The 15,383-nt window shown below is 44.2% G+C and overlaps 1 protein-coding gene across 1 annotated transcript in view; it reads left to right on the top strand.

The window, feature by feature from the left end:
• Positions 1–9,778, top strand: part of ALMS1 (ALMS1 centrosome and basal body associated protein) — a 69,487-nt gene extending 59,709 nt beyond the window's left edge. Inside the window, exons 18-19 of the mRNA XM_032187003.1 lie at positions 3,581–3,680; positions 9,012–9,778. Coding sequence (XP_032042894.1) covers positions 3,581–3,680; positions 9,012–9,056 — 145 coding nt within the window. The 3' untranslated portion in view covers positions 9,057–9,778. The remainder of the gene's footprint in view (positions 1–3,580; positions 3,681–9,011) is intronic.
• The last annotated feature ends 5,605 nt before the right edge of the window (positions 9,779–15,383 follow it).

The following is a 15,383-nucleotide window of genomic DNA, read 5'->3' as shown; positions in this document are numbered from 1 at the left end:
CCCTCCCCCCGGCTAGCCACCCCTATATATTGTTTAGCATGACGTCAGATGGTATGGAATACCCCTTTGGCTAGTTCGGGTCACCTGTCCTGGGTCTGTCCCCTCCCAGCTCTTACTGCACCCCCAGCCTGCCTGTTGGCAGGACAGAGCAAAAGTCTGAGGTGTCCTTGGCTTAGTATAAGCACTGCTCTGCAACAATGAAAACATCGGGGTGTTATCAGCACTCTTCTCATTCTAAGCCAAAACACAGCATTCCACCAGCTACTAGGAAGAAAATTAATTCTGTTCTAACTGAAACCAGGACAGTGATAGATTTTGTCTTATGTTTGATTCAAGTACTTCATAGCTAAATGCACAACACACTAATGGTGTATTAAACATTTGTAATACTTGTTGCCATAGAGAGAATATGCAAGGATTTAACTAAAAAATGGTGTTTTATTCCATCTGGATTCTGAAATGATAGAGATACAAGAGGAGGTGGTGGAAAGGTACCACCTGAGAAACAGCAGAAATACTTAAACATAAATCAGTAACTCACGAAGCTGTCTCTGATGGTGTAAGTGCTTTGTTGCACCAAATGCAAGTGCTACATGAAGGGAAAGGTTTGTGCTATGGACAGTATTTGGGGTCAGAACTGTCTATTTGGGGTCATTTTCATCAGTAGCAATGGGGTGGAACACACCTCAGCAGTTTTTTGGGAGGACCAGCCAGTATGCCTGAGAGTAGCTCTGGAGCATCTGGAGACCTCTGCAGGCTGGAAAGGGCCAAGATCAACAACAAGAAGCATCAAATGTCTCCTGGGGACACAGCAACCCCATCAGGGTGTCGGCAGCCCCTGAGGACTGGCTGCTCGTGCAGTGGCCCCTCAGAAAAGGGCTTTGTGGCCTGGTGGATGGCAAACTGAATGCAGTTGTGCTCCTGCAGTGATGAAGGGTAGCCACACTGTGGGTTGCATACAGGTGAGGAGAAGCAAATATTTCCTTTGGTTTGTACTCATGGGACCACAACTGGATCCTGTGACCTGTTCTGGGCATTATTAACCAAGTGGCCTGAGCCTGCTGGAGGCCAGCAAGACAGATGGGGCTGGAACGTGTGTGTGAAGAGAAGCTGGGGAGGAGAAGGCTGGAGGTGGGGATGTGGCAGTGGTGTTCCCCTGACAGAAAAGGGGAGTTGAGAGAAGGCAGAAGAAAGGCTCCTCTTGAAGGTGTATGATGATGGGACAAGTGGCAGTGGTGATGTGTTACATGTAAGAAGAGAGACAAGAAAATGAGTTTCTCACAAAGATAGATGGTTATGAAATGCTGGACCAGGGACCCACAGAGATGGTACAGTCTCCATCACTTGGAACAGTCAGAAGTTGGCAGGATGAGGCCGGAGCAACTTGATCTAGCCTTGAAGTTAGTCCTGCCTTGAGGAAAAGGTGGACTAGGTGACCTCCAGAGGTCCTTTCCAGCCTAAATCACGTAGTGAATCTGCAAGCTATCCACTGGAATGCATAATATATATAATAAACCCTGTGATATATATGTTAGGAGACAAAAAAAAAAAAAAAAAAAAAAGGTGTGTTATTTAAATAGCCTTTGGCATTTAACAGTATTTTTAGGGCATTAGTTAAAAGGTGACAGAAGTGGTAAATATGCCAGCTCCCCCAGGAATGTGCCTCCATGTTTTAGTGGAAATGGATTTGGATCCAGGTCACTTGGACTGTGTAATCAGCATATCTGAACTCACGTATTTTTCAGAAACTCTGATTTCATAATACCGAAGTCAGCAGGATTTCTATGGAGACTGATTCAGGCAGTCGCACTCGGTGACATTTTTTTGTTCTTACTGCTGTCATACTCCAGCTCTCAGTTGGATCTGAGAAGTAATTTATTCTGTACCATTCTTCTGAAATCCACACCTATAATGAGTACAGAAGCTCTTGCTTTCTCTCTGCAAGGGTATAAATGGAATTTCTCATGGTAAATTAGCTAGAGCTAATGAAAACCATTTTCAAGGAGTTTACCTACAATTCTGATTTGTCCGTTTCCTGCTCTAAGTATCTTTGTGGTGGGGTGAATCAGTGTGTGGTAAACCTTGATCTTTCATTGAGGGGAGCCCTAGAATGGTGAAGCCATTAGCGAATGGTGAGTTGGTAGTAAAACAAAACCCCAAACCCCCCGCTCCGGTAGCACTTCTATAGACCTAACACCCTCTGCTGCCTATCAGCAAAGCATCAGAGATGGAAAATAAGCATCCAAATATGGTTTACTTCCTCTTTTCTGTAGCAGCATTGTGGGTAGTGACATTTTTAGAAAGATGGCCTTAAGAGCAGCTGCAGACAGAGTAGGAGAATAGAAATACATGCAAAGAGGTAGGTCATGGAAACAATTCCTTTATTTTCTTTATTATTTTTCGAATCTAATAGCAGTTGTCTTTATAGATGCAATATTAAGTGGCCTGTTTAGGAATTTCCTGGTGTTGGATTTGTATTTCCGTGCCTTCAGAGGACATAAGCTCAGCAGTTCAACTGTGATGGATTGGTACACACACACTGGTGTAACACTTGTACAAAGGAGTGTGCCTCTCCCTAGCTGATACTGGGGAATTAGGACATAAAAGTCAGTTCCAATCAAAATTTTGCATATGATTCCTTGCTTTGTTGATTCTGCCTACTTGGTTATCTTTCACTTTCATTTTAGTTTGTTTTCCTGACAACTTCTAATCCTTCTGTCCTTTGAAACATGGAAGTAACACCTGAGTTCTACTGACTAAATGGCAAGTCAATGCAAGTTGACTTTGCCTCCATCACTTCTTTCACTATTTTGAAGAATTGCTTATTTTCCTGCTGGAGTTAGGACCAAGACAACTGTGAAAGATGCCCCTCCTCCCTGCCTGCTGGTGGGCTGTATTGATTTGCAGTGTTCAGAATGGAATGGGTTGAAGCACTTGCAGATAATAGGAGTTGAAGGCATAGATGCGTTTAAAATATTCAAAGGGAACAGTAATTATGGAAAGTTGTTATCATATTGACGTAAGAATGAAGCAGTCTCTTAAAAAGTGTACCCTTGCAGTATTGTAACTCTTTTTTTCTTCCTTTCCTCCTCCTATTGCTGATTATCAAGTCAGTATGTTAAGGAAGGAGTTATAGTATCTGTCTTGCCTTAAATATAATGGGACTGGAATTTTGAACACGGTTCATTTTCACGTCCCATAGACTGTAATCTTTTTGAAGCTGCATGGTTCCTGGCAAACACTGTCATGAAATGAGTAAAGCCCTATGATCTTAAAGGAAGGTATGGGGGAGGCAGTGTCAGCAGTGCTCTGCCACCTTAGCAATTAGGTCCCTTCTTTAGGTGGCACCATATAAACCAGCCTAGAACAGCGCACTGACACTGGGGTGAGCATCAGGCACCTTCATTTTTTTTTATTTCAGAGCTTATTTTCCACGTGTGACACTAGTAAACCCCCAAATACAATTCTGACAGGCCAGTAGCCTTTAACAGAATGTGAAGATAAAAATGAGAATGGTTTTTATTTCGATAAATTCCTTCCTGCCAAGTCACTATTTTTGACTTTTTGTATTTACACTAAGGATCTACGAGCAGCTGCCAGAGGTGCAGAAGAAGCGAGAGGAAGAGAAGCGAAAATTGGAATACAACTCATACCGCCTGAAAGCACAGCTTTACAAGATGGTAGGTGTTCTGGTCAACTGTTTACATTGGAACCTGTTAGATTTTTTTTTTCCCTTGACGTCACAAGCTTTATAGTAATGCTGAGTGCTAATTCTGTGGTATGATTTTGCAGATTCTAGGTGATTAGGATAATTAGGGTCAGAGAAGTCAAGCTTATAAAAACATGGAACAAAAAAAAAAAAAAAAAAAAAAAAACAAAAAAAAAAAAAAAAACAAAAAAAAAAACAAAAAAAAAAAACCAACCAACCAAACAAACAAACAAACAAAAAAAACCACAAACAAACAAAAAAACCCACCAAACATCTAACCTGGAAATCTTCCAGTACCTACATGCTGTGTAGGGGAGGGGAAAAAAAACAAGGAAGCATAGTCCCATGTAAGCAGCACACAAAAAAGGCCATGTGCAGAGTCTTGAGGGCAGAACAAGGTGGGCTGTGGAGCATATCCAAAGGAGATACTCCATAAATAAGCTCCTGGAATTGAAGGCTGCTGCTGTAGCTCTTGTGCACCCTTGCTGTAGATGACTTTAGCATACAATATTCACAGATAGCTTTGTAGCCGTATTTAAAAAAAAAAAGCCTGGAGCTGTTGTTCCTAACTTTTCTCCAGAATAAACTGGTATCCCTAGTGTGGGTGTGACTAGCTTTGAACCTCAAACACTGACCAGCAGTTTATGAACAGTTCCTGTGCTGTGGTCACACCATACAACCAGCAGCAGGTCACAGGTGAGGACTCCAGGATTTTGGTGAGAAGGAGGAGAAGGATCTGCGGGGACAGTTTGGCTGGGTTACTCTAGGGCTCTGCTGAATCCTGCCTTGTTCTGCCATGAGGTGGAGAGATCCCTGCAGGGAGCTGCTTCTGTCCTAGCCAACAATTGCTGCTAGCATTGTTCCTCCCTGGCTGTCCAAGTTTTTTAACAAGTGTTTTATGTGTTGGTTAAGCTCAGGTTTTATTAATGAAAGACTGAAGAGTGTGCTAGAGACTCCTAGGTTAATCACAATGAGTAACAAGGAGAAATCTTCTGTCCCTCTCTCCTCCTATACACACACATCTTATCTTGTATTTCTGTGTAGCAAAGCTTATCAATTTATATACAGCGAGTGATGTGATAAAACAGAGGAGGCTAATCAGGCCCTTCTGTGAAGCACATCTCTCAGGCTGACCAGTGTATCCCTTTTTGAGCTGTTTCAGCCACCCAAACGTTTTTTTGTTAAGACAATAAAAGCTAAAAGATGGGAAACAACAGTCTACTACAAACAGTAAGGTTTTAACCTGACTCACCTTCTTGCTTCCTAACCCATGTACCAATAAATGCAGCCTTCTGCAGAACTCAGGAAGCAGGCAATGAAATGTAGAGGCCTCACTGGTTTAAGGGCATGCATTTAAAATGAAAACTGATTTATTTCTTCTGGATCTTATGCTTACATTTCAGTTTTTAGCATTGCAACTCTTTTCTGGCTGAGTTGTTTTCCCAGAGCTGGAATAATAGTTATTTGTCAGGAACAGCAGTGGTTGGATTTTAAAAGCGAGGGCGTGTAACGTGGCGTATTATCCAGAATACCTTCCTAATCTGGTTTTGGGTACTTATGCCTAGAATTACTTCAATTTGCTGTTATGCTTTTACACTGTATATTCACAACATATTTTTGCACTAGTCTGAGAATCTCGGATGCCAGTACAGTAAGGTCTCAGAGTTGATGATTGTTGGCAGTAACTCACTTGAAGCAGTGTAATCAGCTGGAAGAAGAGGGAATCATATTGAAAGTTTTGTGTACAAGTGTTGTTTTGATTGCAAGAGGATGGTGATTCATTGCAGTAAATACTGTAATCTTTTGTCTTCCTTGATGATGCAGAATAGCTGTAGTGAGTAGCTGTAAATACAGTGAATAAGTTTGTTTAGAATTTTGGTAATGTGCTGCTGAGAGCATCAGTTTCTAAAGCAGATCCGATTGTGTGTCGGGGAAAAAAAGAGCTACAGATTTTGTGGAATGGCTCCAAAGATGACACAGAATATTAGGAGGAGAAAACTGTTTTGTTATGCTGGTACGAAAGCTAGACTATAAAACATACGTAATCACGTAATCTAGGGTTTTATCATTTAAATGATCTGTCACAGTATCCAAACTAGCCTGAGCATCTCTTACAGTGACAAGTTTGTGAACTGCTGATGATGCAGATCAGTGCTCTAGAATAAACATGGCTTTTATGTTAATTGCAGTTTTCTGGAGGATATCTGTTGCCCCCTGCTAGGTTTGTATAAGGCCTTGTTCTATCCAAAATCAATTGGCATGCATCTAGAGACAAAGCTTGGGAAGGGAGAGGGGTTAGATAGTCAAGTAGCCTACTTGAGGCCGTGTTTGGGTCAGTGGCAAAGCTGGGCATGGTGCCTCTATTCTCTGACTCCAGGTCAGTGTTCAGGGGCATGACTTGTCCCTAATGAATCTTCACTGTCCTTCTCTCTTTGGATTTGACAGGCTAGCACTGGACGTCTTGGTGGGGAAGGATGTACTCGTGCCACAGTTCAGGGTGCAGCTCAGTAGGTTACCACCAAACATTAATAGCTGGCAGAGGAGCACTAATGAAACAGCTGGGAAGGAAGGGGATGTCTTATCTTCTTCTCTAGTTTTTGCTCAGTAAATGAGAATTTGAGCATTCTCCAAGCACCTGTGGCTTTGTTATTATTCATTATTGTCATAACAAAGAGTACTTACGCCCTAAGTTTATTACATATCAGCCACGATGTAATATGGCTCTGGGACACTTCCTGGACATGTAAGAAGCAAAACTTAAGTGTGCACCTCACTGATTGCAGTGCAGATGGCTCTGAGGATGTGGTTAGCTGCCAGTACCCACGTGCAGGCTGTTTCTGCCATGCATTGAGGGCTCACAGGTCAAGGATGTTTAATGTCTGGGAAGGGAAGCAGTGAATTAAATGTGTGCACACACGCTCATCCTTACGTACACGACCATGGACAAGTGTTTGCCAGTATCATTTGCGAATGAAACCCTCAAAGCAGCATTTAGAGGTATGTTGGGTATAAGTGCATGTTGATATAATTTGTGTCAGCGCTTCAGAAGGAAAAATGCACCCCAGCTTCTTAAAAATGCATCCCAAGGAAGAAAACACAGCTGTGTGTTTGCAGTGTGAACAATTGTGCGGAGCACACTGCTCCCTGGAGGCAGCATCTCTCTTCTCATCATCTGTAGGGAGCAGATGATGATGATGAACTTAAATTAGTGCACAGGTTACAGGGTGGGGGTGAAACGGAGTTTGTGGGGCTCAAAACAGGGTCCCAAATTAACAAATACATCTGACCAAAATCCACTTTTGTAAAGTACAAATATTCATACAGGCCAGCTGAGAAGCAAGGGCTGGCAGTGCTTGTTCTGAGTTGTTCCTATGCTGCTGTAGTGGTGTGGTGAGAAGGAAAGAGAACAAACTAAGTTTTGTTATTACTAAATTAGGAGGGGATCCTGGTATAACTGCAAACATCAACATTCATGTGCTAGAAGGCAGCTGAGAGGGCTGTGCAGTCTGCCTGAACTTTTGGAATTGTTAAATTCTTAACTTTGCTATCTGAAAAGTTATTTTTATCACAGCATACGCATGGGTCTGGGCTGATGTTCTGTCCCTTCTCTATTTTTACTTTCAAATAGAGCATAAAATTACAGTAGTTAGATAAGGGAATGGGGCAAGCCCTTTAATACTTAAAACTACAGTTGAGACAGACTTCTGATCTGATGGCAGCATAAATCATAAGGAACTTTTCCAACCCTAGTCACGTCAAATTGAATTTATTTATTTTTGAATTTAGCAGATATGAATTTATTCTGTTACTGATGCTCTTCTGTTAGATGCAATTAGTGTTATTTTTGTAAATACGAAGCAGGAGAGAAACCTTCATAAAGGAAATAGCAAAGTTATCAAGCTACATACTTCCCTCTAGCTTTTTTATTTTTTATAAAGTATTAGTATTTAGGAGTACTGAAGTTTTTTGTGTGTTTATGACATTTTTTTAGAGCCTATGCAGGACAGGGACCACAAGGTGTCGCTACCTCAAAGGAAACAGCGCTCATTTCTAGAGGTGTAAAAATGAATTGCACTTTGCTGCTGCTTTACAAGATTCTCTACTGTTTGTTTTTCGTCCCCTTGGCTACGTTTTCTCTTGACAGCCTCATGGTTTTCTTCTTAGTCTGTTTCATAGCCACTTCCAGGAAGTAGAGCAAAGAGGGGAGATAGCATCTCATCGCTCGCTGGGGTTGCTTATTAAATTGCAAGCTGGTCTGTGCGCTGAAAGGTGTGCTCAGAGGCTGTGTGAGGATGGCTTTCAAGTCCCGAGGCTTCATGAAGTTCTTGGGGCCATTCCACACTCAGATTTATGCCAGCAGCTTCGCATTTTGTACGTATAAATACACCTCTATGTAATGTAAAAGGTCACATCAGGGGATGCCTCTATCATTCCCTATTTGTAAGACACCTCAAGCTCTTCATCTCATGCTGCTGTAAAGCCTCACAAATATTTGCCATGCCTCACAACACCAGCAGCATGCTGGCTGAGCTAGCAGAGCGACGTTTCAGTACCTGAATTGCCCCTTGTAAGAGCGGGTCATACTAGCAGGTGCTTGGAGAAGAGCAGTGTAAGGGAGCCAGCACCCATAGTGCTCCTCTGAGGTGCTTTAACCATCTTGTGTGATGTCCAAGGGGCTTTGAGGCATCTTTGATATACTTAGTGAGGGCTTTTTCCTTCACGAACTTGCCTACTTGTGGTTTTTCTTGGGTCTGTCACTGACACCACCTTTCCACCTACTTGAGGCTTTCTCAGAATCACGTAGACGTTCACTTGCTCATCGCTTCCTCTTCAGATACGGCTCATCCCTCCCACCATGGTGAAAAGTCTTAATTTCTTCAGTGGTTTCTTGTAGAAAATGCAATTTCTGTGTCTTCCACTATCCTTGTCACCCTTCCCTGTAATTCTCCTACTTCTCCTTCTTTCTGTGTCCTTCCAGTGAGCTCAGGGAATGAGAGGCTTGTGTGAACCCCAGAGCTTTGTCTTCAAAACCTGAAAAGAGACTATGGAAACTCTATCAGCTAATGTCAAGATGTGCTCTGACTCTTCATTCTTGTTTCCAACAATTTCCACAGCAGCCAGCACAGGGATGTCCTGCTGGTTTTTGTATTGATGAGTGTGAAGCAGCGAGGCTGCTGTAGCTGTCCTAAAACCTGTGAACAGTCATTTCTTAGAGTCACGTATATAAGCTGTGCTCATGCTGGGTGTTTTTAATTTTTAGAGGGATAATACTGGTCTCTACCCCTTTGTTTTTATCTTTCAGAAAATCACCAACCGTGTCTTAGGGAGGAAGGTGCCTTGGAACTGATAAGGATCTCCTCTTCAAATGAAAGCGTGTTGTGCCTAGTAAACTCTGCAGCGTCTTTCTCTGTAAAGGAGATTGTGAAGTGAAATAGATAATGCAGTAAATATCATGCAATGTATGTTTTGTGGCATTCGGTGATGTCTTTTTGTGCTAACAGAGTCTTGCCATATTTTTTAAGATATTAAAGGATCAGTGGTGCGAAGTGAATGACAGATTTTTAAATAAGTGGCTGTTGCTTGTAGTGCTGCTATGGACTTCCAAAATACTTTTTTGGCAGTACTTGGTCCACAACATATTTATAACTACTTGATTGAAATAGGAGTTTTATATAAATTAAATAGTTTTTAACTGAGATTTTTATTTTTTTAATGTTTCATTGTAGAAAACCTGTTTGTAATTGTTTTGTACTGGAAAAAAAAATATTAAATAACATCAGGTGAACTTGTAGCAGCTATTGCAGCAATCATGAAATGTATTTTCATTGTCCTTATGGACAAAATGGAAAGAAACCGTGCTGTCATCACCACTGACTATCCACCAGGACAAGGACTCAGTTAAGAACTTAGTGCAACTGTGACAGCTGTTTAAGCTGGATATCATTAGTACCTGAAACTGAAGGTGTCATGACTACATTTACTTTTTGATTGGTTTGCTGTCTTCCTGTGTTAATAGGAGAATCTAATCAAAGAATTTTTATTATTATTATTATTATTTTATTTTTTTTACTATTTTGAGATTTTTTAATATTTGTCAGGGAGAGTCCCCTTCACTTCATTAGATGCTTTTATATCCACAGGATGCTTGGTTATGCACTTAATGAGCAACACAGTGGCAAAAGATGAAAAATAAAGATTGTGGTTCTTGGTGATAGGTGCCTGAAGTCTGTTTCATTGGCTCACCGCAGAGTAGATCTGCTGTGTACACAGGAAAAGTAACCTGAGGAAACCTAAGTGTGCAAACGGCGGCTTTCTTTTTCATACACCTTTCTTTTTCATACACTTTTAAGCGTTCTGTACTTAAAATCTTTACAGCAATTTTGTTCGAGGAACAACTGGAACAATAAATTCCTGCAGAGGGTGAGGCACAATGGAGACTTTTTGACCAGTCGTGTTCACTAGGAATGTCCCAGAACTTCTTGGTTCACCCCTGTGCTGAGCGGTCACGGTGGTGGCTGTAATCTAGCTCTGCCAGTAATCCCCGGAGTTCACATCAGGATGTAATGAATCAAATCTTATAATGATAGGAAATCATTTCCTGGAAGGTCAGTAGAACTACACTGTATTGCAAAGACATAGACAAAGATTTAGAATAATATTTTTCAAGCTGTGGCATGTGCTAGTGTTGGCACATGCTGTAAAAGCAGCTGTTACATGCATTTATTTGATTTACAAATTTTTATTTTATGAAAGGAAATACTCTGAGAATATATCTGGGTGTGCTCTGCTTATCAGAACAGAATGCAAAAAAAAAAAAAAAAATCAAAAACATAATCCAATGTGCCAGAAGGCCATGCCTGCCTGGTCTGGTCTCGGAAATCTGAAGTTGAAAACTGCAGATTAAAAACAATACAGCATCATGTGGCTGTGATAGATCAGCTATGGGAACGGCTTACATCCTCACAACTTTCCCCTTCTCTAAATTTGCTTTTACCTATTTGCTGCTTCCGCTGCCTTGCCTTTGGAATCAGTTTGGTTGCGGGCCGCTTTGCTTTCAGAGTGCTCTTCTGGGGCTAGAAGGCAGCTTTGTGTGTTGCTGAGGCAGAAGATGCTCAAACTTGCCAGTACTGAGGTTTGTCATGTGCTTCCCTGATATACATATGAATAGGCTTTTTTTTTTTCCCCTGCTACAAGAAGTTCAGTTGTGTTAGTCATGGCAAGATGTTGCCTCACTGAAAGCTCATTTAAAGCCACTTGGCCTCTGAAAAATGCTTTTAAACTTCCAGCTGATGAGAAGAAAAAAAAAAACAACACTCCCGAGAAAGCTTAAGGGCCATACTGATGCTTCAGGATATGCTTGGAAGTCTTCCTGCATTCACATAACACAGCTGATGGTATTTTTTTAATGGCCTTAGCATGCCTGTTCATTGCTCCCTTACAGAAGCAGAGAGGTCAATAATCGAGAACATTACAAATCAAAGAGGTAGAGGTAAGTCTATTGCAAGCAGTTGGAGCACCCATCCTCCGAAGTAGAGAGCTGCACGCTGTAAAAACCTTTCAAAACAAAGAGCTGCTGCAATTTTATTTTTTTAACCTTGCTTAAAGGTGTTCAGTAACTGCCAAAATACTCTGAGCAGTCGCTGCTGTTCTCTGAGTCACTGGAGTTGCAGCATGAGAGCTTCAGCAAGAAATAGCTGTAATTCCTCATTTGGTAATGACATCGGAGCATTTTTCTATTGCTCGGGGAGATGTGGTTGCTTCTGTTAAATTTTTTCTGTCCAGGCATACCTCAGTATATCAGGAAGTGTGAGCTGAAAATTGTTCTTGGATGTCTTATGCCGGTCTCGGGCTGCACAACGAGTGTCTGAACTCTGAAGTTTGGGGCTCTTTCTGAAACACTGCAAAGCAAACGTGCACTTTGCATGCAGTGTGGGGAGGAAAGTGTTTTAGAGGAGCACTCAACGTCTCTTCCTCCCCCCTGGGGTAAGCACCTGGCATTCCAAATGACACCAGGAGGAGCTGCACTTTCTCAGAACTTACAAAAACGAGGTCAGCGGCCAGGTTTCCAGGAGCAGTGGCAGTCTCCTGCCTGGTCACGTCCTTGAACGGTGTGGTCATCCATCCTTCTCATGGCTTCTTCATGACGGATGCTAGCGAAGATGACTCACATCCATTCCACTTTACAATTCCTTGTCCTCGGGTCAGATAAAGCTCACGCTGGGTGAAAAGCATCTCGTGTTTACAGTTCTCTGGAAAGAGACTGTTGATGTTTGGAGTCATGGGTTAGAAAATGGGACAACTTTTTTCCAGAAACTCAGGAAATCATGCTCGTCTTGCGCTGATTCCAGAGTGGAGTCATCTCTTCTTAATCCCCTGCCAGACAGAGACTTTTAGGGTAAATTCTACAAATCTGCACAAGTTTAAAGAGGGTGGAACTGTATTTTTTTGTTATTGTTGTTTAGGATGCTGGAGGTGCAAGCTTTTGTTCTGAGTTAACCAGAAATGTTCTTTGATCAGCATTTGCCATGCCCACCCCACACAACGGTTACTGTGTGGGTGCCAGGTACGTGTCTGAGTCTCACCGACAGGCCTGCTGTCAGAGCTGCCACCTCAAAGATGGAAGAGAAAGCAGTCTTTTGACCTAAATCCAGAAACTGAAAGCAGCTTTGATCTAGTCCTGTTGTCATTCATTTCTACCTTGCTCATCACCGAGTTAATTTAATGGCTGGCATTTGGCTTTGCACTGCCTGTTGATGTACCCTCAACGAGCTGAACTTGAGGCGGTTGGGGCAAGGAAGCAGTGGAGTGAGGGCTGTAGAAATCAATCAATTTTATATATAGTTCTATTTATATGTATGTTAAATCCCCTCTTTCTTGATGGGTGCTTTGGAGTCCTTTCTGAAGAGAACCACTTTCAGGTTAGAGGGCTGCCTCATCAGGAAGCTTTAAGGGAGCAGGTGAGGAGCTTGAGCTGATGCTCTCAGGGACACATTTTCTCACCGATAAACAGAAGGATTAAATCACCCTTACGATCGGTTCCCATGGCAAAGGAAAGGTGAAGTGTGACTTTTTTTGGGAAGTCCTGCACCGAATGTGGTTGTGTTACTGTTCGCCTGTCTGGCTATGGCTGGGTCTGGGGCTTCTTGCTCCTGGAGGGAGGCTCCTGGCTTCCCAGAGGGACTTCTGCTGCCTGAAGTTGGGTGTAAATTCGGTAGTGGTTGTGCCACAGGCTGCAGGACAAGGCAACAGGAGGACCTGGAAGAGGAAGATGCCAAAACGAGGTTTGCCCCACGCAAGCAGGTAAGTTAACTGCTTCTGCCTGCCTGTTAAAGCGTCTGGCTTTATAATTCACTTTTCCTGAAATGAGATTCTAATTAAGAAGGAATAGTGCTTCCTGGCTGGCTGTACAACAGTCCAGATCAAACTCTAATCCAGTAAAGAAGACTTTAATATAATTGCTTCCTTCATGCAGCATTTACTGGCTCGCCAGCTGGATGGCTGTGCTTGCGGACAGCCCAGACCCTACCACGAAGTCCTGGGGTGTGCTTGTCCCAGGCTTGAACAAATTCAGCTGAGCTGATGTAAATGGGAAAGACGCGACACTTTCACACAAGCAAAGCTTGAAAGTCAGACTTATATTAATATTTTTCTCCCTACATCAGCAGATAAACTGAATTCTCCGGGCCAAATTAGACCCTGTGGGACGGTGAACGACCTCCGCATGACAAATGAAAGCCCCGTTGATTAATACCCTTCTGGAAGGCACTCAAATTCCACGGTGATGAGGACAGTTTTGAGGGCTCTTGATGGGGAAGAGGGTTTTCTCCTTCCACAGGCTAATTTCATGCATGTGCCCATCTGCTGCAACCCTGTCGTGGTCTAGCTACAGCAGGAGCTACTTCAAACTTGATGCAAAAATAAAAGAAGAGAAAGGCTCCGCCTTGTTTGCCAAGCTTTGTGCTGGGTCCTGTGCCCAGGTTCGATTCGATATATCCCAGACTTTCCCCTGGGAAGTCTCCGAGGCTCTGAGCCCTGCGGGATGGAGCTGGAGGACACAGCGTGCCAGGTACACTCCGTGGCCTCCTGCATGCCTGCGCATGAGGAGGCAAGTTTCTGTGGTATCCTACAGTCTTATTAACGGGACATTATGTGAAATTGGGTATAGGGAAACAAATTTTTTTTTTTTTTTTTGGCCTATCTATCAAGGCATCGTGTAGAGCTGCTTTATGTAGAGCTGCCGTGCTACGGTGCAGCTGTCCTGGCCCTGTGCAGAAGGATCCGTGTCAGGCCAACAAGGAGGCGTTTGTGCTTACAGAGCAGTGGAAGAAGACCACAGGAGGGTGCCTGGGGTGTTCCTGAGCAGCCCCGTGCCCGTGCACCTCATGGGGCTGCCTCAATGAACCCTATAAATAATGAGAGCTGAACCCTATGAAGAATGAGAGCTGAGGAAGGCAGTAATGTGCTGAAAATAGATAGCGAGGGCTGTTCTCTGCCTCTAATGCCACGGCTGTGAGGGGTCCCCTGCCCCCACACAACACGTGCTGCTCTTGGCTGGGGCTGGGATACCAAAATCCCCACCTCGGCCTCAGCTGCTGGGCTGCGTGACCCAGCTGCGGCCTGGGCGGGTGCCCCCGCTTCTGCAGGCTTTTGGCAGCAGATATCGAGCGATCGGGGCTGGAGGCAGGGGGAAGGAGGCCGGTTCTGCTCCAAAAATCTCTTCCCAAGCCCCTCAGGGTGGCCACCAGCCCCTGTGATCCCAAGCCCTGCGTAGGGCCGCAGGCTGAGGCTCTCGGCCTGGTGGCAAGCGGAGGTGCTTCTGCTGAGAATAAGGAGAGATGCCAACGTGTAGTAATGGTGAAGTCACGTCCCTCACAGCATTTTGGGGGCAGATGCCTCAGCACCGAGTCATTCTGGACGTGCCAATGCCCGTCCCATCTGCCAGCAGCCAGCGGGGCCTTGTCTGCCATGGGACGGCTCCAGCCTCACACCGAGCGCTTGCTCCGTCCCCTCCGCCAGCCCTGGCCACCACCGGCTGCCATTTCTTAGATATTCACAGCTCCACGCAGCCTCTGCCCTCCGGCCTGTGCCCCTGATGCCATTCTGGTGGCCAAAAACCTTGGAAAAATCTGGTCGGCTGCCAGGCTGCTGCTGCACAGCTGCTCTACCCGGCTGCCAGCGAGCTGCGGGCATGGGAGATAGCAGGGCAGTGCCTCTGGTTCTTGCACAGGTTTATATTTTTCGGCGTAGGTTTATTTTTTTCGGCTTGGTTTTATTTTTTGCCATCCCTCCCGTCCCTCCCGCAGAGGGGCAGGTATCTGCACAGCCCCGGGGCGAGCTGCAGCAGGAGGTGCAGCTGCCCCCGTACTGTGGCTTCAGCCAAGTTTATTATGCTTATATGTTTATTATTAGGGTGGTACAGCGCTATTATTAGGATGGTAACTACTGAATCCTTGGGCTGGCTCCCTAGCAGAGGAACTGAACTGGGTGGGGGTGACGGAGGAGCGCTGCGGTTTCGGGGCAGGAAGGGAAACGAGCGGCACCCGGTCCCGGTGCCGGCATCCCCTCTTGGTGCAAGAAGCAAAAAAACAACAGCCAGAAACGTAGCGAGGGGCCTCCCCTCCGCCTCGCCACGCCTGGAGGCACCGCCGGCCTGCTGGGGGTTCTTCTTTGCTTT

The sequence above is a fragment of the Aythya fuligula genome, chromosome 4 (genome assembly GCF_009819795.1).
Source record: "Aythya fuligula isolate bAytFul2 chromosome 4, bAytFul2.pri, whole genome shotgun sequence".
Taxonomy (NCBI): Eukaryota; Metazoa; Chordata; class Aves; order Anseriformes; family Anatidae; genus Aythya; species Aythya fuligula.
The sequence above is the reverse complement of the archived record's forward strand: the minus strand, read 5'-3'. Positions and strand labels throughout refer to the sequence as shown.